Source organism: Tenebrio molitor, chromosome 2, assembly GCF_963966145.1.
Source record: "Tenebrio molitor chromosome 2, icTenMoli1.1, whole genome shotgun sequence".
Classification (NCBI taxonomy): Eukaryota; Metazoa; Arthropoda; class Insecta; order Coleoptera; family Tenebrionidae; genus Tenebrio; species Tenebrio molitor.
Genome location: NC_091047.1, coordinates 18195781 through 18223388, shown reverse-complemented (window position 1 = coordinate 18223388; position 27608 = coordinate 18195781). Strand labels below are relative to the sequence as shown.

At 32.7% G+C, this 27608-nt stretch overlaps 1 protein-coding gene across 2 annotated transcripts; it reads left to right on the top strand.

Moving 5' to 3' along the window:
- The first annotated feature begins 645 nt into the window (after positions 1-645).
- On the top strand, positions 646-9092 carry LOC138123131 (uncharacterized). Of its 2 annotated transcripts, none has more exons than XM_069037684.1 (9): positions 646-734; positions 1032-1103; positions 1213-1501; positions 1574-1800; positions 8146-8275; positions 8327-8436; positions 8529-8607; positions 8667-8848; positions 8905-9092. In XM_069037684.1, exons 2-9 carry the CDS (start codon positions 1041-1043, stop codon positions 9049-9051), a joined length of 1227 nt encoding a protein of 408 aa, XP_068893785.1. In that variant the 5' UTR covers positions 646-734; positions 1032-1040; the 3' UTR covers positions 9052-9092. The 2 variants fall into 2 exon arrangements, with proteins under 2 accessions (XP_068893785.1, XP_068893786.1); XM_069037685.1 differs by lacking the exon at positions 646-734 and adding an exon at positions 741-872.
- The last annotated feature ends 18516 nt before the right edge of the window (positions 9093-27608 follow it).

The following is a 27608-nucleotide window of genomic DNA, read 5'->3' as shown; positions in this document are numbered from 1 at the left end:
CGGGTGGTTTGGTTGATAAATTGTGTATAAATGTGTATTTATCATTCTTCAAAATGTAGGTGAATTTTTTGTTACCTAAGCAACCCTTAAAGCTTTAGTGTTTTAAAGGCCCTTTTTTGGACGCATTTTAGTGTCAAAAACAGGGATTATGATTCAGGTATAATAAAAACAATATTTTTTCTATAATTGATTCAAAAAATTGAAATTAAAAATTCAAATTTTTGAAGGAACTCTAAAGTTTCAATGCAGTGACCATGTTGCTAGGTAACTATAAAAACAGTGCGTGAAGTGAAAAACAGAAATAGTCGTGTGCGTGAAATCGCATTTCACACACTGTTTTGTATGGTTTCTATGGTTTCGATCTTACTAACAATGCAAAAAAAATACACGTAAAAAAATGACCCACTTCATGCACGGACTACTATGCGTGAATTTCAATTTTTGAAATCAATTATAGAATTTTTTTTTTTATAACATTAAGGCCCGGTATTCAAGTAATTTTATTTGAACGCTAATTAATTACCATGGATCTACCAATAGCAGATTCTAAATCATAGCAATTACTGGCCAGATAAATTTACTTGAAGGTGAATAAACCGGGCCTTAATTTTTATTTGAAAAAGTAAATCCATATCTGGGCTTGCTTAAACAAACTTTAGCTTAAACTAGTTTCCTTTGACAATGGAAACAACTGAACTTGTCAAATTGTCAAAAATTTATGTACATAATAATTTGTAAGTAAAATATTTGTCAAGAAAGATCTGAATTTACATTATAGGTGCTCCCTATAATATCAAATCTTTGTCGTATTTTTAGCCTTTTTATTTTGTTTATTAAATTTATCTTCACCATCTGGCTTTGGTCGAGTCAAGGTTTGCATATTCTTGAACTCCACTTAGCGTTCAGTTCGGTCTGTGTTTTTCAACATTCGCGATCTTTTAATGTGATTGGATTACGGAATTTTCCAAATAAATTTAGCTTACGGTTACAGCGAAATTTGTGTTAACAAGTTAATACCTAATTCTTTTTAGTATTGGACAATGGAAAATACTCTCGAGTCCAAAACAACTGTGAAAAATCAACATTTAAAATTACAAAGAGAAGTAAGTACTTAAAATTTGTGTTGTATAGTTTAAAAATAAAACGATTTCGAGAACATTGTTTTTTTATTTTATAATATCTAAGATCTGATGGTAATAATTTAATTTAAAGGGCGAAGAGGAGTTGTGGATATCAGGTGAGGAGCTTCGCACTGACGGTAGCAGTGACGAAGAGGTTTTCAAAAAGAATACATTTGAAAAAACTTGTCGAAAGTCGGCAGATAAAAGATATGCTAAGAGTAGTGGTTCATCTAGCATAATGAAACTGGAAAAAAAGGAAAATTTTCTGGCATTTTTGTCAGACGAAAGTAAGTTTAGAGGAGATACAATTTCCCAACAAAATCTACCTTTGAACTGGAAACCAAAAAGAGGAAGTTTGCAGTTACCAAATTTATATGAGGGTACGTCATAATGTAATTTAACTGTTTTCCTAATTATATTTTTTTTTTGGTTAATTTGTTTCATCCTCTCAGATCCTGTACGTATCCTAGACTTTTACGGCGGAAATAGTGTTAGCTGGGAGGAGAATAAATCATTTGATGTGATTCAGAAAAATCCTTTCAGTTACATAATCGATTCTCTACCTGCTTTAAAACGAGAAAATGTGAGATTTGACAACAAAAATGCTGAAATAATGAAAAATTTGGCAGCAATTCATCGTCTTGAACAACAAATCACGGAAAGTGCGGATGTGTTGCAGGTTAATACCTAATAATTAATTATAAATATGTTACAGTTCACTTACTGTACTATTTACACTAAGTTGTATTAATTTTAATGATATACTTACCTACATATTTTCAAAACAATATTTTCTGCCAATTTTAGTTGTGATTTAAATTTGAAATCTGTTTCAAAGTCAGTGACTACAGTTCTTCATAAATTTCAATTTTGAATTTTTATTATGCTATTACAACAGTAACATCTAATGCTTCCAAAGTATTTTTTTTTCTACTCATGACATTGAAATCAGTCATTTTGTCATTTTGACATACATAGATTCCGGTGGTTGAAATTGTCGGACTACCGGGATTTCACGCTGTTTGATATGCTTTTGTGTCTTTATTTTTGTTTTAAATGGTTGATTAACTTTTATTTTAAAAATTCGTAGAAAAAATAGTATACAGGCTGTTTGATAAAAAACGCCTCAACCCATAACTTTTTTATTTATTATCCGATTTCAATGAACTAAAAAACCAAAGATATGGTTTTTCATGCACTACGAAGCAGCCATAAAAAAATTTTTTTGGCGTTATTTTCAGCAGCTAACGATAGTCAACTTTTTTTTTTTTTAATAGACACATGTAGTTTTTTAGGTTCAGTCTGGTAAAGTTTTTTTTTCTGAATCTAATGATGTATTACAAGTTATCGTTTGATCCATAGATGACTGAAAAAAAATAAAACAATTTTTAATTGTGGTTCAGCTTATTATGAAATTTTCAAGTGTGCCGTGAAAAACAATTGGAATACAAATAGCAACAAATGTCAAGTGTGAGTTTGAAAATTTTCAGGTGCAATCTTGAAGAGTTTTATTATTACTTTCTTAGAAAACATGAATAATAATAAAAAATTTTTTTTTTTATTATTACTTTCTTAGAAAACATGAATAATAATTTTTCGTATCCCACCTCCACCCGGCGGCACGGCAATTTTGCCGGAGTACATACACTATTACGGATATTACTATCAAGTAATAGTGCAGTGCTTATCAACATAATTACCGGCGTCTCGCCTCCGCATTATGATTATTTTTTCTATTAACTTTTTGTTTTTGACGAATTACGATTTTTATTACACTCGAACATAAAATAATAGTCAAATGACTGCTATCCTGCATGACTGACAATGTTATTTTATACTTAAATAAAAAAAGTTTAAAAAAACAGATGAAAATTTCTAAGCTGACGTTTAGATGACATTTATCGTACTTTGTATTCCGATTGTTTTCCACAGCACTCTTAAAAATTTTATAGTAAGCTGAACCAAAAAAAAAAATGTTTTATTTTTTTTCAGTTAGCTATGAACCAAATGATAACTTTCAATACATCATAAGATTCAGAAAAAAAAGCCTTACCAGACCAAGCCTAAAAAACTACATGTGTCTATTTTTAAAAAAAAGTTGACTATCGTTAGCTATTGAAGATAACACCAAAAAAAATACATTTTAGGGCTGTCTAGTAGCGCTTGAAAAACCATATCTTTGATTTTTTTGCTCATTGAAATCGGGTAATAAATAAAAAAGTTATGTGTTGAGGCGTTTTTCATCAGACAGCCTGTATACAACTCGTGCTTGATAAAAACCTTGAAATTTTATTTCCACCACTTATATCATAATACAGGGTGTTCTCGAAGTTGACGCGTTCCTTGTAACACGAGGTACTACACATTATTCTTAAGAATTTTAGCCTAAATCTTCTTAGTAAAATGTTTGTATTAACGGAGATAATTGATTGTATATTTTTATTGTTTTCTAAAATTTTAAGTCCGGTCCTGTCCATTTCTCCGCTGTACTTGATTATTAACTAACCTGGCCCAGAATGGTGTCTTTCCGGAAATCGCTTTGCAATACTCTGGACGCTGCAGATGCATTCTGATAACGTGATAACATTGCCCATGCATTTGCAACATATCTGTGAGCTCATTATTTTCCTAATAATAAAGCCATTTCGACTAATTAGGTGACAACTCTGACAGTAGTTTTGATTAACGTCCATGCTTATTTGATTTTTTTTTTGTCAATTCCAATTTCTAACAAATCAGCACAAATTTGAGCAGGACCGGTTTCAAAAATTTCAAAAAAATTTACTTATTGTATCTTCATTGCCGTACACATTTTACTAAGGTGATTTTGGCTAAAATTCTTTAGAACAACGCATACTATCACATGTTAAAAGGAACACCTCAACTTCGAAAACACCCTGTATACTAGGAATCGTGCGTTCATTTAAATTTATCCTCAAAGTAGACGTTGAAGACTCGATTGTGAACGTACTATACGGATAAAGGATCACAGATCAGCTGTTTAAATCTACGCTTTTACACGAGTGGTGCGTTCTCAATTTAAAATGTACATAGATACAGGGTGTTTTGGAAGTTGTAACACGAGGTACTATACATTATTCTTAAGAATTTTAGCCTAAATCTTCTTAGTAAAATGTTTGTATAAACAGAGATAATTGATTGTATATTTTTATTATTTTCTAAAATTTTGAATCCGGTCCTGTCTATTTCTCCGCTGTACTAGATTAATAAACTGACGTGGCCCAGGATGGTGTCCTTTTGGAAATGGCTCTGCGTAGGTACTATGGCGGACAATAAATTTAGGCCGGCAGTTTGTCAAACTGAAGGTTTTCAAGCTGTTTGGCGTTTCCTTCGCCTTTTTCGTACAGATCATGACGTACTAGCATAACTGATTTGTAGTAGCACTTCTCTCTGGTGCACGCTTCTTTTCCCAATTTTAATTTTGATTATCGCTGTCACGATGACAAGAATGACAAAAATCGAAAAAAATTAGTTGAACATAATGCCAGCTTCACATTTTGATGTCAAGGCAATGACAGGCCTAAATTTATTGTCCGCCATAGTACTCTCTGAACGCGGCAGCTGCATTCTGATAACGTGATAACATTGCCCATACAAAGGTGTTTTTTTAAATTTGGCGTCGAAGTAGGCGTTGGAGAGTCAAAGAGAGTAAAAGCGTAAGATTTAAACAGCTGATCCATAACATGTATAGTGCGTTCACAATCGACACTTCAACGCCTACTTCGACGCCAAATTTAAAAAAACACACGTTACATTTAGTCCAGTCAATATAAACATAAAAAAGGGTCCGACCTTGCAAACGGTCATGTAGTTCTGATTTTTTAATATGTTGTTTGGATCCCAGCCAAGAGTGAAAAACCAAATTTGCAACTTCGAAAGACGTGCGCGTTGCATGGTAGCCAAAGAATAGCAAAATTTTCGCACTATTTTCAGTTTTTGCTCAATATCTCCTAAGATATGAGTCTCGTACAAAACATTGAACATACCTTTTTTAAACTAGATTAAATTCGCTACAGTTTGAGGCCTAAGCGAACTTTGTGAGTCCAGCAGTTTCCGAGAGAGAGCTCTTCAAAAATTGGGTATTTTTTCCAAGAAGTGAAAAAAATTTGTTTACGTCTCTAATTTTATTAAATATCGTAAAAAATAATCGCCCCATGAGAAAAGTCATGAGCAATGAACTTGAAGTATATTTATTTAGCTTTAAATTGAGATCTGACGGGCAGCTGCAGGTCCAATGCTTCTCTCAAAAGTGGCATATAACCAAGTTTTCAGCGCATCAAAGATTACGTATAGCGCCTAAACCGATCAAATAAGTTATAATAACGTAATTTAGTATGTGTGGTTAACAACTTAAAGGGAGTCTGTGAAGTTGGTGGAGAAATACTGCCGTCAGCAGCAGACTTGTTCTGCTTGCATGGAAAATCATGGAACACCCCAAGTATGCTCCTTTGGAACGGGTTCATGGAGCAGGTGACAAGTGGTCTTGATTTTTAGAGCTCAAGAATTATGTTCCTCTCATTCATTCGCGAGGTTTAATTTGAGCTCCAGCGGGTACATGTCCTGGCATATACGAGTATGTTTACCAGGAACACCATTCCTACGGTCCACCGCGCTAGCACACTGCTGGAGATTCCACGCACATGTGTCAATCCACTGTAGCTTTTCATAGACCACATCAGCAATCAAATCTGACCACAGGCCGGACCAAAACTTATCGAATCGGCGGAATGTAAAATTTCGTTCTGTGAATATCTTTAAACTCAGTTAGATCCATCCGCTGTTCTGGAGCCACCATGTCTTGCAAATATAAGTGGGCACTCTTTATGTAGAAATAGTGACCAGCTGAATGAAAAAAGGTAGCATTTCATCGATAATAGGTGTACAGGTGAAGGTTCTAATCACCCTGACGCTCTACCTGGTTGAATAGTTTTACATGTGTGAAAATATTGGACCAACAGCTTTGATGTGGGACCATTACCTTTCAAATTATGCGTTGTAGTTTTGAATTTGGCTCTTAGGTTTTGATAAGAGTTATTTTCTTTTACAAACAAGATGAGAAACCTTTCACTCTCACGTAGTTTATTCTCAGTTTCGGTTCTTTCCTTCCCAGTCAAGTCTACCTCATCCAAAATAATGCCAGCCAATGTCAGATCAGTCAAAATGTGTGCTCGTACAACCCGTGAATAGGCATGACCATTCAGCATTTTGTCCACGCCTGTGATCTGTCATAAGTAGCGCCTTCAAGCCACTCCCTGGCATTATTGCACCGATACAACCTATGAATGACATGAGGAGATGGAACCCTCCAAGCCTCACAACCACGCAGCTTAGCTCAGAATGTTGGTCACCCTCAACAATATCTCTGGCTTTAAAGAACAGTGGTTGATCAAAAGTAAAGAGCAGGTTTTTTGAAAATGACCTTTACTTCTCTCACAGGCTTTAAAATGTGATATGAACATTGTATCGTAATCAGTAGGTGGGACGCGGATGAATGAGAGGAAAATAATTCTTGAGCGAAAAAAATCAAGACCACTTGTCACCTGCTCCATGAACTCGTTCCAAAGGAGCATACTTAGGGTGTTCGAGGAATAAGAACAAGTCTGGAGTTGAGGGCAGTATTTCACCACCAACTTCACAGACTCCCTGTAAGCTGTTAACCACACATACTAAATTAAGTTAAAATAACTTATTTGATCGATATAGGCCCCATACGTGATGTTTGATGCCCTGAAATATTGTTTTCAATAATTTTTCCCAAATTCCATTTTCGAGGTTTTCGGTTTTGAGAGAAGCATTGGACCTGCAGCTGCCCGTCAGATCTCAATTTAAAGCTAAAGATATGTACTTCAAGTTTATTACCAATAACTTTTCTCGTGGCAGGAGTATTTTTGACGATATTTAATAAAACAAGAGAGGTAAATAAATTTTTTTCACTTCTTGGAAAAAATACCCAATTTTTGAAGAGCTGTATCTCGAAAACTGCCAGATGTACAAAGTTTGCTGAGGCCTCAAACTATAGTGAATTTAATCTAGTTTAAAAAAGGTAACTTCAACTTTTGCTGTGAGACTCATATCTTAGGAGATTGTGGGCAAAAACAGAAAATAGTGCGAAAATTTTGCTGTTCTTTGGCTACCACGCAGCGAGCACAAATCTTTCGAAGTTGCAAATTTGGTTTTTTACTCTTGGCTGAGGTCCAAACAACATATTAACAAATCAGAACTACATGACCTTTTGCAAGGTCGAATGTTTATATTGACTGGACTAATTAGCAATATATCTGGGACCTCATTATTTTCGTAATGATTAAGCCATTTCGACTAATTAAACACCCTGTATATTTTGATTACTGGGGTGCCAGCTGAATTACTTTAATATTAAAAATTCTTCCTGATTTAATACTTTTTGTTGTCAAAGAGTTTTACTTTCTTAAATATTTTAGAAATATAAGTTTATATATCTATCATTTTTCTGAACTTATTGTAATCATTTGCCCTTCTAAAACACTCACTTGTTAGGAAAGTAGTATTCGTCTAAAATTTTTTTAAATGGTAGGTAGGATACTATATTTATATTTTACAAAGATAAAGATCTCTTCGTTGTGCCACTCGTAGTTTTATCTTGAATTCTAAAAAAACATTTTTGATGAAAACAATTAAAATTTTTTGTTAAAGAGACTATTACTCAGAGACTATTATTGTATACGAGTATAATTATTAGACATAGGTCCTAAAGATTGAGTTGTCATCACAAGTACCACATTTTATTGAAGAAAACCGAAATTGATTGTATGTAGTTAATGACTGTTTTGTCCCTTGTTATAATATGAACATTTTAATCACGACGTTCTAAAAGAACTACTCCTATTTTTTAACCCATCCATTTATTGCACTATGGAAAATAAATTCCAAGAGCTTTTCACTACAACATATAATGCGATATAAAGAATAAAAGTGGCATTCTATTCGATGAGAATAACTAATTAATTTGAAGTATTGTTACTAGAATGAGAAGAATGAAAGATTAAAAGTCGAAGAAGAAATGTGTGTAGAATTATGTAACACGGATGACATTTTTCGCACAAATATATCTTCATTTATAAATCTGTATTGTTCGGAAGTGGAGAATTTTGCAGGTTGTCATGCAACTTTTAAATTATTTTTAATATTTTCATTTTACGTTTAAGACAACAAACAACATTGTAACGACAGTGCTAACATTGAAATGAAGCAGCACAACCAGCGTCGTCAATTAATTAAAAATAACGCAAAAAATTTCATTCGTAGAAACATCGAGGTAAGTGTTGCTTTAATTTGCTGTTATCGACAAGGTAGCATTTTCACATACTGTACCACTACCCCCTTATAAACTTTTTATTGATCAAACAGCTAGCTGCCACAGCCATGTCGAAACTCCCTCTAACCGACGAAGAGAAGCAGCATTTAGACGAAATATTGTCTGATATCGGTAATTATTCAATTTAGATTCGTAACTACAAAAGTATTTAACTCATTGTGCTGGTACAGATTTGTGTGACTCCCGGCAAAATTCCGAAGACACAAATGTGGCCTCGGCAGCCCCAGCAACAAAAATGGAGAGAGTTGCCGACGAAGAAAATGATTTACTCGAAAATCCAACTTTGGATAATGCATTTCACCTGTCCACGTATGATAAAAAAAGGATGAGTGAAATTGATTTTGAACTTGAAGTAAATGTTAAGTAAACGTTATGTGTAAGGAAATAACCGATGTAATTTTTTTTTAGAATAATTACAGTGACACTCAACATTTAAGGCCCACAAATGGGAATAACTGCGACAATTTTTGGAAAAATCTTATCTTGGATCAAACACTTAAAGAAATTGATACAAAATTGGCTGTCATCAAACAAAACGATAAGACTAATAATTAGTGTGACACAATATGAATAAATATTTTGAGATTACATATTTATCTGCGGACTATAATTTGTGGGGTTTAAAATTTTGCAAAGTGATTCCGAGTGTGCGGCGTTAAATCCAACCTCTCATGATCCCTTCGCAATCATTAAAGGGATTTTGAAGACAATACGAGTAGAATATTCGAGGGGAAAATTAGGCCTTCCTGTACATCTGTTCGATTTTACCCTCAAGGTTTCCGCGTTCAAGTCGTCTTTTTTAATATATAGATAGACATTTCAAATGTTTGTGGCGAGGATTTCCATATTTGTATTTGATCGATGAACAAGAATAAAATAATAAACATTTATGCTGAGAGTTACAAATGAATAATTTTTATTCACAGTTGTAGGTGCGGGAAATGGCATTGAACATTTGGTTGAGGATAATGATTTGATTTATGAACGCATTTAAGCACTTGTTATGAACCAGGCGAATCAAATTAACTTCTCCTTTATGTCGTTTAATATGGGGGTTGTCTATTGTGCCAGTACTTAATCCTATCCCTAATTTTTGTGTGCTTCTGGTTCCCCTACGTATTGATACTTGTATTATTGTATATATTACCATAAAGTTGCCGAAATACCATTTTTCTTTACATTCATCTAACAATCAGAATGTATATATCACTTTTTCAATTTGTGGTGATATTGTAATGTACGTATGAATAATAATAATTAGTACAGATTATTTAAGGCAAGGACGATCCGGAATAACGAAATGTACGGATTACCGAAGCGTGTTTAATTTAAAGAATGTTAAAAGATTTTAGTGTCGTGAAAAAAATTATATACAAATTTTTTCTTATTTTTCCAGATTTTGATTTTTTTGTTGTTATTCACCGTAGAGTTCCAGCGAGAATCGCCCTCAAATGTCACATGATTTATATTGACAAATCACAACTCCGAATTTTATGAATAAATTTTCCCTAGGGAAAATTTCCGATATAATTTACTTAGGGAAAAGCTTTTTCGGGCGATTCTCTTCCGAATATATCTCGGGACAGATACAGAGTGATCACAAAAAAACGCCCCAGCTTATATCTTTCTTATTTGAAATTCGATTTCAACGAGCGGTACATCAAATTAAAGGGTTCATGATGTACTATAAACTGGATATAAAATGTTGCCCTTAGCAACCCTATCTTACAAGGGTCACGGGTCAACTTAAATTTTTTAAATAGCAACATATAATTTTTTTGGTACAGTTAGATTCATTATGTTTTTCTAAGTTAAAAAATATAGCACACCCTGTATATTTAAATGTTATTGTAACATAAGAAATAAATAAAATTCAATTACAAATCATTAGGAATAAGTAGAACTTTATTCGTAACAGCCCATGAATTACTTAAGATATTCTTGCAGCCATGGAAACACAAAAAAAATAAACATTTATTTTGAAAATAAACTTTATTTGTCGTAATTTTTGTTTAATTTTGTTTCTCCAATTTAGTGTTGTGAAATAATATGAACAATAATGAAATTGTGGATATGTTGCAAGCATATTTCGGAAATAATAGAAATTACTACTTGCAGAGAAACCCCACCTGAAAGCCTTCTGAATGCCACGCGAAGTGTCTCGAACAAAATGGTGCTCAATTTGAACAGATCAGTTGAAAAAAAATTATTGTTATTTTATTGTTTGTATTACTTAATAAATATTGTTTCCATGACTACAAAAATGTGTTCATAAGTAATTCATGGCCTGTTACGAATAAAGTTCTACTATTCCTATTAGAATTGGAAATTAGAATGACATTTAAATATACAGGATGTACTATATTTTTGAACTCAGAAAAACATAATGAATCTAACTGTACCAACAAAAATGTATGTTGCCATTAAAAAAAATAAAGTTGACCCTTAATCCTTGAACGGGAGGGTTGCTAAGGGCAACAATTTATATCCAGTTTATAGTACTTTTTGAATTCTTTAATTTGAGATATTACTCGTTGATATCGGATGTCAAATAAGAAAGATATAAGCTGGGGCGTTTTTTTGTGATCACTCTGTATATATCGCCAGAAATTTTTTCTTGCAGTCCAACACTCGTGTTTGTCGCTCAAAATTATTTAATTTTTAAAAATAATTTTATTTTTTGTCGGAAACATTTTTTCCATATTTTTTTCATGTACATTTAAGCATCCTCGATAAGGTAGTTAGTAGTTTGTACGCCAGTTTTGAGACAGCCTGTATATGAAAATTTAATGTTATGCAACACAAAATACCAAAAGCTCAGATTGCTAGATACCATGTTTAACGTTTTTGTGCTCCATGTAAGGTTATAAGAAGAATCATTTTATAGTCTGACATTATAAAAAAATTCGATTTTATCATGTACTATTGCGGGCAAAAAAAGTGGGACATCAAATTTCTGACAGTTTTGAAAAATTCGATATAGTTCAAGCTTTATTGTCTTTTTTTTTGACACTATTTTAGCTGACAGTTTAAAAATGTATTTTATACTCCTATTTTCCTTTTCCAAATGCCCTCTTCTTTTGATAAAGGTAGATTTTGATTGGGACTTTGCATTAAATAAATATTCACCACGTGCTTACTTACAATCATCCCCTGCAACCTACAATACTTAATGACAACGTCAATCAATTCAAAGTAGGGTTAGAATTAGGGTTATTTCATTTCACATTAAATGTCAAGACAATGACGTTGATGTCCAACTTTTTTTGATGAAAAAACAGACATGATTCTCATTTTTGATGAGTGCCGTAAAAATGCTGTTCAATCTGGACATGTTTAGTCTCAAAGATATCCAGATAGGCCTATTTCTAACGTTTTTGTCTAATGTTTGTTTCATCCAATATTTCTTCGTATAACTTTACATTGAGAACAAAATGTCATTTTGACTTTTAAATGAAACTATACTTTGATTCTTTATTTGTAAAATGTTAAACCAATCTGAGCTTTTAGTACGTTGTGTTGCATAACATTAAATTTTCGCAGGAACTCTACGGTGAATAACCCTGTATACAAGCACATGATTAATTGAATAAAATGTATTCAAAAATTTTGTAACAAACATTTTAAATTTCGCTTTTTAAAAAAAGCCAATGGACTAAAAGAAAAAGAATTTAATTAGTGAATGTTAAATGTTAAATGAATACTCTGTCTAACATAATTGGAACAAAAAAAATTTTTTTTTCAAGAACATTTTTGGTTACAGTTTTCTAACTTCAGGACGTTATAATTTTTAATTGAATTGGGGGAATAATTTTTTCAATTTTTTTATGTTTTCACTGTATTCGGTACAACTGCTGGTAGTTGGTGAGTTCGTTTTGAATCAGCCTGTATGTACAGTCATGTTCAGATAAATCTGGGACAATTTTATTTTTCCAGGGTGCCTAATGTAGGCTGAATATTGATTAATATTTCCATGGATTTTTCCTGCCAGAAAATATAACAGATTTCATTTATTTGTCAAAGTTGACATGTGATTATACTTTTCAAAGCAATTTTACTGCAAAATGATAATAAATTTAACAAACACTGAATTGTTAATTTTAGTCAAAATATTTTTTTTAATAAAATGTTAATTAATTAACTACTGAAGTCACTTTTAAAACCCAAAAAACAAGTCGTCCTAAATTGACATGAACAAGTGAAATTGACAGTTACGTTACAATACAGTTCTTGCAGATTTATTTGAACATGACTACTTACAACAAGGTTGAGTTGGCAATACAATTACGAACATTTTTTTAGTCGGCTATTTACAACACTGCATTATAAATGATTGTCCCATCGTAGTACGCGTTGGTGGCGTAGTTGGATGTGCCGCAAGCCTCATAAGTCATATCATAACATGAGTGAGACATGGATCTAGTAGTATTAGTCTAGTTACTCTAGTTAATAGTATGTACCTCCATGGAGTTAGACTAGTATCGGCGATAGTAGATAACAACAACAACAACATTTTTTCCGAAGCGTACTAAAACTAAGATAAACATTGTTCACTATCTCAATGAAAACGGTGCATACATTGAGCCTTGCATTAAAATATCTTTTTATATAATTGATTCAAAAAATTTAAATTCACGCATAGTTATCTGTGCATGAAGTGGGTCATTTTCTTACGTGTCTTTTTTTTTACATTGTTAGTAAGATCGAAACCATAGAAACCATACAAAACAGTGTGTGAAATGCAATTTCACGCATACGACTATTTCTGTTTTTCATTTCACGCACTGTTTTTTATTAGTTACCTAGCAACATGGTCACTGCATTGAAACTTCAGAGTTCCTTCAAAAATTTGAATTTTTAATTTCAATTTTTTGAATCAATTATAGAAAAAATATTGTTTATATTTCGTGCGCGAAGATGTTTTTGTGCATTCAAAGGCTTATACTGCCTCGACCTTCGTCTCGGCGTAAAAGACCTTCGCGCACTTAATATAAAAATAACTATTTTGTTGATTTGATTATTTTGTTGTTATCTACTATTTATTGCAATGCCATTTTTGAATTAAAATTCAAATAAAACAATTGCTTGATAAAAACTCTAAACTCAAAATTTAACGTAGAATCCAAATTTGAAATCAAAATGGGGCCTTTCCATTTAAAAAAAGTAAAGATGGCGTCAATTTCCGGTATTTCCAAAAGTGTCGCCATTTTGAAAAAAAAATATTTGAACTTGGAGCACTCGATTATAGTCGGTTGCCAATTTTCATATTACATAATACGATTTTAGGAAATCAGAAACTTTCTAACGAACGCGCCACATGAATCACCCTGTATATTATGTTTTAATGATAAAGTTACAGCGGTACATTTACAGTTGTAGACAACTGGATTTTAGTTAAAAGTTTTGCTTCATCAAAATGTCGCAGAAATTGTAAGTGAAGTCAACTATGTACTTAGCAATTAATATTTATATATCGGTGTTCATTTAAATTTATCCTCAAGTTGGCGTTGAAGAATAAAGAGTCGATTGTATGCATAGTAAAAACACAAACAACGCAAAAAGTGAAGTTAGATTTAAATAGCTGATCTGTGATCTGTAATCTGTGGTGCGTTCACAATCGACTCTTCAACGTCTACTTTGAAGATACATTTAAATGAACACCCGATACGTAACATATCATTCCCTAAAACACATAATTCGCCGTTGTCTAACACGTTGAGTAATTTAAACATAAAAAGAATACAAACAATTCCATCTTTAATTCACTGAATTTGTTGAATTTCCAAGTTGTTGGAGAATTTATTAGAAAACGGTGACGCTGCTGCGGTTGCGTTCTGCATTGAGATTCTTTTCGGCAGTTTGGTACGTCGACTGTACCCGAGTTCAATTACAATAAACTCTCGCATAGAGAACAAAGGGATTTTCTCATTTTGAGCCAACCATAAACAATTTACAGCAGTGTAATATTGCTTTGTGGATGCGTCCTGTCTGTTTTCGTCAATATTTGGATTGAAACCGCACCGAAACGCTTCATACCACACGCAACTCGGCTCCATTCCTATCAACAACCTTCTCTCGCCGCACGAATCCACCATTAGGTATTTGCTGTATGAGTACACCTCATATTTACAGTACCCGACAATTACACAAAATGAGATTCCAGTTATTTGCGGCACGCATCAGTGTCGAGGTAAAAGTAGTGATTCGATTTTGTGGAAAATTCCTATATAACGTTGTTATTAGTTGGGTTAGATTTGTCGGTAAATCATTCCGTCACAATCTAAGCGAGTGAGATTATTGGATTTGGGGTCTTGATGGGTGAAGGGGTTGCTGGTCGTGGAGGGGCATTCATAATTCGATATGCTGCTCCGCCCTAAAGGTTACACGTTGCCCTGGAGACGAGAACGATATCCCGGTCGAATGGCGGATTCAGGCGGGATTTCCCCTCACAAACCTGCTCAAAGCTTCCGAGCTTTAGGTATAGAAAATCCGTTCCATTGCAGTTTGCCCCGCTGCAACCCAGCCTGTCTCGTTCGCGCAAAAATAAACAACGACCACTCGAAATTATATTTTTCGGTGATCCACCATGACTCCATGACACTCCTGAGGTTCGTGCGACGAAGGGCGATCCGTCGCAGGAATTTTCGACTGTGACGTTAAAATTTTCCGCATTGTGAGAAACGTGTTCGCGTAACGTCAAACTTGCGTGGTCGCGTTTCGTGCCGCAATATTTAATTTAAGCATGGCCGCGCTTCCTTCTGTCAAACCGATGTTGACTCCGTCTCATTCTCGATAATAATAAGATTTATTCGGGAACGTTCAATACTGGCAATCCGGGTCGCCTGTTTGGAATCTTATAACACGTCGTAAGCGAGTCTCCTTGCTCCACGATAGACGAATGAAAGCTCCAAGATCGCAGAATGCATGTAGATAATAACACCAAGAAAGTTGTTGTTGACGTCTTGAATATTTGTGCTTGCGTACATTTCCTTGAAATATTCGCAGAAAATTCTCAAGATTTAAGAATTATTGCAATATTACGTACAGACAATTTAAATATTTTATTATCTCATTTTTGTTTTTTCTCTAACGATAAATAATCACATAAATTAGAATACATACAAGAAGAATTTCAATTATGAAACACTTTCATTTAAAATTAGAAATAGTAGGTATATAGTACCTATTTCTAATTACATAAATCTTAAAATACCCACCTAAATATACAGGTGTCCCAGAGTTGTGAAAAAGCTCCATAACTTGTTTGTTATTAAAGATATCAACTTTTACTTTTTTCTAGATGATAGCTACGCTTCTACTGCACATTCGGAAAATATTGCGGTATGTATACACTATACAGTGTGTCTCAATATTATAAAAACACTAAAGTTATGTTTTTTCGAGTGTTTTTTTAAACGGAACATACCCAGTTTGATTTTATTTTTGAATTCTATGCTAAATTATGAATCAAATTTATACAGGTCATTTTTACTTATCTGCCATCGTTTTTGATCAGTGGCGCTTTTTTTTACCAGAATTTCGAATTGCATGGGTCCCTTCGAAAATTCGTAGTTTCCACATAAATTATATTATATTACATACCGAGGAGGAAAGTGTTCCATTCCCGTCGAGAGAACAATAGTTTACCGAGAGGCTTACCCTCGAGGTGAACTAGTTCTCGAGACACAGGAATGGTCTTTCGCCGAGGTTTGTATACTATTTAATTCACAATCAATCATTTAATAAAACAAGCAACATTATAATAATAAAAAATGAATAAAAACCAACCGCCGTAATATTATCGTTTATTTCGGCAAAATATTAAAACCTAGTAGGCGCGCACGATTGAGATTGTATTAAATTTTAGTTCACAAAAGTCAAACCAAATTGTCATTTGCTCACATTTTTTAAAAAACAAAATGTGCGATAGTGAAATAGAGTGTACCCTCCCCAGAATTGCGGGAATTCGCACTCAAATTAACACCCAATCTCTTACTTGAGAAAAGCAAATTACGATACCAGAAAAACGTACAGAGCGTACGACAGTAGCGCCACCACAGGTCAGTTATGGGGTTCATTACTGATGGCTTACGACTCATTACTGACTCCTTTTTTCACCATTACTGACCGGTTGATGTGTACACGAGTAATCGCTCACTTTCTAACTTTTAAGAGGTCAGAAAAGCTGCACGTTACCAACCGATTGTGAATAAAAATGATTTACACTGTTTGATTTCTGAATGTTTGCCGCATCTGCTGAGTATTTACTCAACAACCTGCTCAGTCGCATATGCCTACTGCGATTTTTTAAATATAACGAACTAAAAATGTCAAAAACTAATTTTTTTCAAATGGCACCCCGTATTTATTATTGCATTGAAGTGCGTTTTCTTCAAATACAGACTGAAAAGTGCAGTGTTTATTGTTATTTATGGTGGAAAATAATAACGTAAAACAATTTTTTGAAAAATAGCTTTACATTGGAGTAAAAAAATCTTAAATTTTTGTAGTTTTTCTTAAAAATGGAACGGCAACGTAGCTAGAATAGTATTTTGTCACTGTGCATATGAAGGCTGCTATGTTTTGAACCAAATTAAAAAGTGCTTATATCTTCTTCAGGAAGAGCGATTTTTTTTTCTAAGTATTTTTCAAGCTCCACTGGGTCCTTCCCTACCAAGCTCTGAATTCTGAATTCGCGAATTTTGAGACACCCTGTATTTACACTTTGATTAGGTAGTAGATTAGTAATAGAAACTAAGAAAATGGTGACTGGGTTTATCATGTAGGACAACCACGTTTGTTAAAAAGCTTCTTTCAGAAGTTTTCTTTTACGTGGCTGCTCTTTGCCTATTTTTTTTTTGTTAATCACCTGAATTGTTAAATTCAAGGCCGGCCAAACTCAACTCAGTGACTATACCGTTTATTTAATGCTTAATTGAACTTTTGCTGAGAGTGAAATTGAGGTTATGGAACCTTTAATAATAATTTGTTTGGCAAAGAAGTGTTTTACAGTATCAACCCTAGAAATTATTAATAATATTCGATATGGAAGAAAATTAATGTGAAATTGAAAAACGAACAGAGAAATTCTTTCAAAATTAGATAATACGCCGCAAATGACATAAAGGACTATGAGATTTTCATTTGTTTAAATTGCCACCACAGATAAAAAAATCAATATATCAGTTAGCGTGGCTAGTAATTTTATCACTACATACTGCCAACCTAACTTTAACAATTTAACACTATAATTCTGCTATAATGGATGAGTTTTAGTCAAATTTTCAAATATCACCCCACGAGAGGTATGCGACATACCTACATGTAAATTAAAAAACGGACTACAGGTCATTATAAATAAATAATAAATATAGTTGGTTAAAAACTGAATGTAAAATTTAAAATTGTATAATAAAATATGAAAAATGACGAATAAATGAATACACGCCGTTCACACAGGAGTGTGATATCATAGCCTCGTACGTCACAATTATTGTGTTATCAACTTTAAACATGAAGAATGTTTGATAAATGATCTGATTTAGCCTATTATACTGGGTGCCCCAAAATCCGTGGAACGGCTTAGCAGTACGTTGTTAAGTCGTTAAAATATTAGGTAAAAATGTAAAAAAATCAATCTACTTTTTTGTAGAAGATATGGACGTATTTGTTACACTAAATGTGGCAACATTTAGAAACATTCTATGTATCCCAATAGTCTGCAAATATTTCATTTTTGAGGTTATTTAAGGTAAAACCGACATAAAATCACCTCTTGGAAATGCTGGAAATAATGAAGTATGTACAATCGCGGCCATCCAAAAGTGAACGACAGCTTGCGAAAATTTTCGTATTTTTCGTTAGATTAAATCAGGCTGTATTCATTGGCGTTCGTGCAGCAGGCGTTACTATTTTAATAATAAAAAGTTGTAATAATAAAAATGAGATTGAGAAGTAATTAATACATTATTAAAGTGAAGGTAAACTTTAGTAAAGAAACCTTTCCAACACCTATTCGCATTGGCCTCTCAAGTCTGTTTTCTTGCCAACCCCTCTTTATATTGAAGATGCAAGTCTTACTGCAATGTAATTCTCTCGCCACAGCAGCCAACGACCAATTTGCTTCTAGCTTTGCAATAGCCCTAGCTGTCTGCATCGGAGTGAGATGTGGCATTTAAAAAAAATAGTTTCAATAACATTTTTATCGTTAGTGTCAAACTTTGACATTTTAGGACGCCTATGATTTAAAGTAAAAATCAAACTATGAAAAAAAAAACGTTCACTTTTGGATGGCCGCGATAGTACCTAAATAATTGCAAACCTGATCACAATCCTTCAATATTGTTATAGGGTTATAGCATTGGTTAGTAAAAAACAAATAGTCAAAATCTTTTTTAATATTTAAAATAAACGAGATCAAAACTGCACCTTCTGAGCCCCCATATCTTCAAATATAAAAGATATTGAATTTATTTATTATATTTCTCATCATTTTCTAACATGAGTTGACATTACCTCACTGAGTTGTTCCACGAATTTTGGGGCACCCAGTAGATTTTGAAATATGTACAATAATTGGTGGTGAATACGAATAGTTCCTTTAGAATTATTATTATTGGAGTTATTGGATATGAAACTATCGAAGAGTTATTACGTAAAGCATGATTTAATGAAATGGGGTGTAATAACAATCTAATAAAACCGACTAGAGTTTGAATACGTGGCAGGTTTCAAGCACACGACGTGATAAATTTGGACCAATATCAGCACCCTCTCGTGACATTTTACTCTTTAGTGTGTCGTCACCCTCGCTTATAACACTTCACAGCATTCCTGAAACACGCGTAGCATAATATCGAGTTGATAACAATCCTATATTACGAGTATGTCTATTGATCTCGTTTTGGCATATAAGAATCTTGAACTGGTATTATTATTTTACTTTCCATTGATATTAAAATCTGCAGAACTGTTCTGTCCACATAAAAGATGTTGTGACATATTTAAACGCGCAACAGCGTTTCGGAAATATCTCGCAAATTTATCACAATGAAATTGAAGAAAAAAATTTTAAACGACACCGGGAATACATGTTTATGTATTTTCGGAATAGTTATGGCGTTTGCAGTGCCTTCCATTGTGTTTTGTGCGCGAACTTGATCACGAATTGACGCATCTTTTCGGTTTAATAACCGACAATATGTTAACAATGACAGAACGTTGGTATATGGTACTTGACGTAGCGTGACAGATCACACGGTAAACTTAGCCTATTGACGGTTCGGTGGGGAAAGGCACGTATCAAAAACTAATAATCCCTGATGCTGGACCAGTGGCTTGTAAACACAAAGCCGACTCGACGTAAGGGTGGAGGATCTACTTCGGGCCTCCTACCAGCTCATCATCATTGATGATAGCACGCTTCATGTCCCCTTTTGATTCCGCTCCGGTAAATTAACCCGGCGCTTTCGTGATGTTGCCTTATCTTACCTGCACTACCGTTCACGTTTTCATTGAGACTACTCTTCAGAAGCATTGCACTTCATGTGAGAAATAGTTTCTGTAAGTGACCAACAACTAGTGTCAACAACTCGAACGTGATACGTAAAAAAATAAAACCAACAAAAAATGTGGTTTTTATTTAAGATAATTGCGATATATGTAATTAGTAATTAGTAATTACTTACCTACTCGCGACAAAAAAAATTAACTTGCTGATTTGAAAAAAAATATATCACAAGAAAAATACTATAATATGTATATCGGTGTGTGAAAAAGGACGGACACCAAAGAAGGTACAAAATTTAGGGTAATTAAGCAAAATGAAGAATTTTTTTTGCTTTTGGCGTTTCGTTAACGCGCAAGAGCTTTTCGAAGTTACAACTAAACTATCTGTAAAACTAAATGATCCTGTTAATGATGTGGGAACATAATTGTAAGTGTCAACTTGCAAAGGCGCCATCAACAGATATCCAAAAATTCCTTTTACGAATACATTTGAAATCCGTTTCTTCATCAGTGTTGAATAATATGATGAAATTTGATGTGGGGGAGTAGTTTTAAAACGCGCCAACATTGCTAACATATCATAGCAACGAAAAAAATGCCTTTATAAAATAAATGTCAATTAAATTGTGACAGTTTTCAAATTGTTTTCAAAATGAGTTTTACCGCAGACAAATATTTGTAATACAGCGTGAAATTGAAATGCACCACAATATGTAAACCATAGTACAGCTTGATCAACAATGACTGAGTCTGTTAGCAATGAAACAATTGAAAAATATTGGTGTTTTTTTGCCTCGTAATTGGCATTGACCGAATGTTTTAACTTGACACCACATTAAAAAAAAATTAGGTTAGACAGCTGGTACTCGGTGGCAGTCAAAATACAGTAAATGTTGAAAATGTAAAATGCAAAAACCATTTTAATAAATAAACTATTACAAAAATGAACCTTTAATGGACAACCGGAAATGCTTTTAGATTATAGTGCTAACAATTTTCATTATTACCAACAGATTGATTAATTCTTAATCACGCGGTATCTCCAATAAGTGAATAAACTGAAAATGTGGTTAAACATTTTATAGCTATTAAGACACAAGTGTTTTATAGACGATTTAAAAATCGAGGTCGTAGTTTAAATCAGAGCGACCGCAGGGAGCCAGGATTTAATAGACCCAGATTCTTAAACTATAAAACATGTATTGTCTTTTGTCTTGAAGATTTTTTCTAACACTAAACATCTTATCAGAAATTTTAATAAATTCAGAAATTATTCCAAATGTCATAAATTATTCGAGGCGCGTCATAATACACAAAAGGCGAAGATTGCCGTGGGCACTATGGTAATAATATCAACAAATCTAAAAAAAAAAAACAATTTTCATTGTTGAAATGTGCCAAAACGTTCCAGAAGAAATAAGAATAAGAGAAAAGAATTGCGTATGAAAGGCTGGAAGAATAAAAAAGGCATCACGGAGGTAACCGAAGGTAAGCGTGTAGAACTTTATTGAAAAGTTAATTCACATTACGACAAGCAAGAATCATTTGAAGAGAAAGTAAAGATTGCCAGAAAAGTCTTTGGTGGTGGGACGCTTGCATTGGATGAAAAAGCAGAAGTTAAACAAGTAGATGTTAAACAAGAGCACCAAGCTAAGCAATAGGGATGAATGTGGCAGTACTGGCCTAAGTTTCCAATCCAATAATTGTATTTTCACTTTTGAAATAATTACTGTAAAAATGATGAATAAAATGTTACTTGAATAATGTGCATCTCGAATCTGTCTATTTTCTAATCTTATAAGATACATTGCGATTGACGACGTGTTTTATAGAGAAAAGCGTATTTTATAGGACATAATAACGAGTGAGCTCAAATACACCATAGAAACAGTATAAGATATTAGTGTTAGAAAATAATATATTATGATACAGTTTATAAGGAAGCCTTTAAAGCACGCGCGACGAGTTTAAAAGCACGACGCGTAGTGCTTTAAAGGCCCTTGTAAACGTGTATCATACGCTATTTTTTATTATACCTGCATTACAATCTGTGTCATTAATCATTGATATAGAAATGGTCAATTGTTGTTGTTTCGCTACCAAGTATATTTGTTATAAATTGTGAATAAATGTGTATTTATCATTGTTCAAAATGTAGGTGAATTTGTTGTTACCTAAGCAAACTTTAAAGCTTTAGTGTTTTAAAGGCCCTTTTTCGCACGCATTTTAGTGTCAAAAACATGGATTATGATTCAGGTATAATAAAAAATTCATAAAACCCAATTTAAAATAGTACCTACCATACTTAGGGCCGGTTGCACCAACCTGAGTTAAATTTAACTACAGATTAAAATATACGAAAACATTGTTATAACAATAGATTGTCCCGAACCCTTGCAAAATTTGCTGCATCCTCCCGGATTTTTGTGCTACTGAATATGGGAGTTTTAGCTAAAAACTCCGTTACGGGTAAAATCCGGTAAATATGGGTGGTAGTTGTTATTATAATTCCATGCTAAATACTCCTATTTCAGTTGGAGGAAAAATATTAAATCTGTACTATGTAGTATATTACACTATAAGTAGTATAAGTGATGAAAGTGCCTGATTTTTCAACGAGCAATACATGATATACTCTCCAGCGCCAGCGAGTGAGGATAGTATTGCGAGTTGAAAAATCGACGAATTGTGAATACTATTTTTTCCAACGTCGCTTATGAAAATGAGTCTCAATTTTAAATTTTTTTATAATTATTTTACTCCCCTATTTTGTGAATCTTCCGGATCTGGAGTTTCAATTAATGCAAATAACAGTGTTTAAAATTTTTATGTTAATAAGTAGGTAGTAGATTGTTAATGTAAATAAATTTTCCTCACTAGTAAGTTTACTTTCTCCATTTTCCTCACTAGTGATGCAAACGCCTATTTCCCTCACTAAATTGAGTGATGAAAGTATCATTTTCATAAGCGATGTTGGAAAAAATTTATAATCATCACAAATGTATAATAAGTTCTTCCTAAAATTTTTGTATCAGCGTCTATAAATTAAATTTTAATTTTCGAAATACAAACTGTTGTGTTGGACGTTTTTTCATATTTTTGCTACTTTGCCGTCGGTAATCATTCAAGAGTGTGAAGTCTGTTTTCACTTCACCAAAATGTATGCTACACAGAATGTCTCAAAGTTCGCAGAAAACTCAACAGAGTGCTGGTAACTGGTACTAGAAGATCATGAGGAAAATGTCATAAAAATTACATATCCTTAGTTTATAACTTAAAAGGGGTCAAACTTTGCACTTTTGACCTAATTTAATTTGAACATCGAATTTTGACAATTTTGACAAAGTGGAAAAGCGGATAGTGGAATTTCTTGTTAAATTCTTTGCAGTGGGTGATTATAACTTCATCACCGTATGCATTCATTTTGTGGAACTCTACTCGTAAATGTGCAGACTTCAACTTCAACTTCAGCTTTTGACATTTAACTAATTTCCTAAGCAACGCAATGAAGCTAGAAACTTAATGCTACTCACATCATATTTTAAAATATTATTAATTTATATTTACATAGGTATATATTTTTATATTATACAGCCTGGACCAGAACTGCCTCCCCATAGAAAACAGGCATGTGCCGACAGCAAAAGAGACTCTAAGATGACTAAAATAAATTTTCCTGCAGCTGACATAATCGAGTTATAAAGTTTTCAACTTCACCAATCCCAGAAGCTTGTCCTTAGGTATTACTACAAAATCAGACAGGTTGCTAGACAGTAAAAATAATTATTGATATCATAACAAAATTATAAATTCGAAACCCCAGCAACGCAAAATTCCGGTCATCCTACCTTGATGGTGCTCAAGTTTAGGATGTCTTTTCTTGAGTAGGTCTTTTTGCAGATTGTCACATTTACGCAAATACTCCCTTTTTTCTTTGGCAAGGCAGTTCTGGGACAACCTGTATAATGTTCTATACATAACATTTTTTGTACCAGGTGGTCAAGAAGGACTGTTTAAGTTGGGAATACAATTAAGAACATTTTTTTATTGGGCTATTTACAACACTGCAACCGGATATGTTTTGTGGGTTTATTTGACAGATATCTGACGTAGCATTAAGAACGACAAAATGGTAGGTTATGACTATGAGAGTAAAAATTAACGGCAAAAAGAAATCAAAGTTGGAATTCGGAATAATAATCTAAAAATTAACTAAAGGAAATTCTCGAAGTGCTCCCCATTTTGCTCTAAACATAAATTAACTCTTCTCTGGAACGATTCACCAGAATGTTTAATTTAATTTGAAATGTCAAATTTAACTTGTCACTGATGCGGCTGTCAGTGTGAAGCCGTCAACAACCGGAAGTTACTCCAGTTGTACCATTTAAAAATAAAATTCAGCATTACCAACTTAAACAGTCCTTCTTGATCATCCCGTATCATACATATAAATATATACATATTATTTTGATTACTACGGTACTAGGCGAATTACCTGAAAAACAAATTTATATTTATTATGTATGTTATGTTTATGTAGTATCAATATTAAAAATGCTGATCTCATATTCCACGTTAATTCTAATATAATCGTTATATCTTTATTTATTTATTTTTATTATAATTGTTAGATACTAAAGCAAAATTGGAAAGCAAACTGAAAGATATTTTTAAATTTCAGTTACTTCTTTCTTTCTAGTTTCCATTTTCCTCAATCAATCTGCAAATTTCTAGTCATACAGTAAAACCTCTCAAAAGCGGCCACAAAAATGTATTGTAAAAATGACCGCTACAGAGAGGAGGCCGCTATTGAAATTGAATGATAAATAAATCACGTCGATTTTTTTAATGATTACTTTAACAACACTAAATATTTTAAACATTACCTGATATATTACATCATATTAATTACATTTTTTTGAAATATTTTTCAATAGAGGTTTGTTTTAAGTTCTTAATTTTTGTTTGTACACTCTGAGATTCACAATTTGATTTGATTTGATTTGATAAATTATTAACAACTTCTACAGCTAGCTCACTTTTATTATGACAGAATAGAAAACTTTGTATGTCTCTTAGTTTTCCACACTTCACCCATATCTTTGATACCTGTATTTTTTAGGTCTACTGTATTAAGTGAAGCAGCACAAATATTTTTGATTTATCTTAAATTTTGACTGAAAAATCTCAATATTCCAACTAACAACAAGATGTATTACTGATCACGTTTTGAAGCCATGTTAGTTATTGTGACGTCAATTATAACTTAATCAACCGATCAAGTGTTTAAAATTTCCTTAAAAATTTCATAATTTGTTCTGATATTTTATTTATTTTAAAAATATCTCATTGATAATTTGGCAAAGATTATATTGAGAGATTAGTGTAACTCTTTAAGGTGAGATCATTGTCATCTGAATAAATAATCTTGTCATTCTCTGACTCCACTTAAACTATTTCAGCTAGACTGATAGTTAATTTTGATAATTACCAAATAAACAAATAATAGGAGTAAATAATATCCACCATTGCACTACACACGAACTCGTTAAATAAACTACTGTTTATCTTGATGATTTTAGTACATACATGGATTGAATAATTTCTTATGAAGTTGGAAGTACCGTGGAATCGAAAAATAAAATGAATGAGTAAGCTCTGACTGTCAATACTGTGTCATGGGTCAGTTAACAGCGATAGTTAAATATTGCTGTATTTGAGAAACCTGCAGTTTCTCTATTGGAGTTTAGAGAACTTTCTTTGACAACAGCAATATTTAAACTAGAATTGTCAACTGAACCATGGTAGTCATGGCTTACTGGTTTTTTTTTCGATCGCACGGTATCTTTTTACTATTTAAAATGTGTATAACCGATTTTATTTTTATTGAGATTTGTATACAGAAAGATTAATGTTTCTCATAAGATTGATATTACTTTTAAAATTGTATTAATAAAACTTCTGTAGATAATAATGTACGTTCTTCTAAATTTGTAAGATAAAAAATAGAAATTATTTTTTTATACAACTGACATTAAAAGTGACGTTTTTAGTGGAAGCTAATTTGATTAAAAATTGCTCTTTATAACTTACCGTGTTAAAAGTATTTTTAACACTAGTAAAAAAAAACTTTTAACACTAGTTATTTTTTATTTATTTATAAATGTTAAAGTGGCTCTATTTGCCGCTTTTTCAATATCTGCGGGAAATCTGTCGTCGATATCAGCATCGTTAACGTCGTTTTCTTTGCATTGAAATTGAAATTGTTTTACAAAACGTAATGAAAACTTTTTTGACGTTTCTAATAAACAAATTTCAATACAAGACTAGCTACCTGATTTTTGCCGCAGAAATTAAAATAAACATCAAAAATACGACTGCGTTTTTTAATGCAATGCAAACCAGTTGTATAAAAAATAGATGTATGATGGACGTGTTAAAAGTGATTTTATTTTTTCCCCACTTACAAAATAAAATCTCACTTTTAACACTTACATCATAAATAACTATTCTTTATCAATAAACAATATTCTTTTAAAACATCTCTTGGATAAATGTCAGAGTTTAAGCTTAACTTTGTTGTTGTTGTTGTAATAATAAATAATAAAACCACTAGTAAAACATAAATGTAGATTAACTGTGGTTTCGTTATATTTTTCTTATATTCAGGGTTAAAAAAATGGGTTTGTGCCAGTTTATTAGGAAAATTAAACTCATTTGAAATTTAAAGTAAAAGATAAACATCTGTTGCTCTGTTTATGACGAAGTAAATGCTTACATAACATTTATCTAACTATATAAGCAAAAGAAGTAAAATAACATTTATTTTACAATTCTTGTGGCCATGCATCATAAAGCACAAATCCTAATATTTAACGTGAGGATTTATTATAATCGCTAAAAATTTATGGAGCAGGTAAAATGAATTGTGTGTATTTTATTGTTTACTCAGATAAGAAAATAATTATGTCACTGTAAGTTGCAAGTATTGTAATGTTTCGTAGGAATCCAAATATATATTTGTTTTTTTAATACGACTTTAAATTTACGGCATTTCAGGTGATAACTTATCACTCGTTTCGGTCCTACGTCAAGAAAACACCAGCTTATAATGAAATACCAAAGCAAACATTGTGCAATATAATATTTTTCGGAAAGATCTCTTCACACGTATTGTGACTATTTGTGCACAAATTAAATAATGAAAGCCTCATCTATCCACGGCGTAAGAATAATTGATGATTATGAAACCACGAAATGGCGAACACCATTCTGAAACATCAATAATGTATTAAATGTCCAATAAAACACCGATCAATCCTCTCCCGTTCTGAATACAGCAAAATCCACTACCGAGACAATCGCACTGACAAGCCGGATGGTATGTAGGAAAGGAACTAATAGAATCGACGAATGGGAGAAGATGAAGAAACATACAAAAATAGAATGGAAGAGTGATTAATCTCTTAATGGATTTAATTTTCTCAGACATTTTTTAAACTTGATTATGCTGAAGCGCATCCTATTCAAACAAAGATCTTCGTGCAAAGGCATGATAAAATTCACATCTACTCAAAAAATGTTGGAAAACAATGATAAAACGT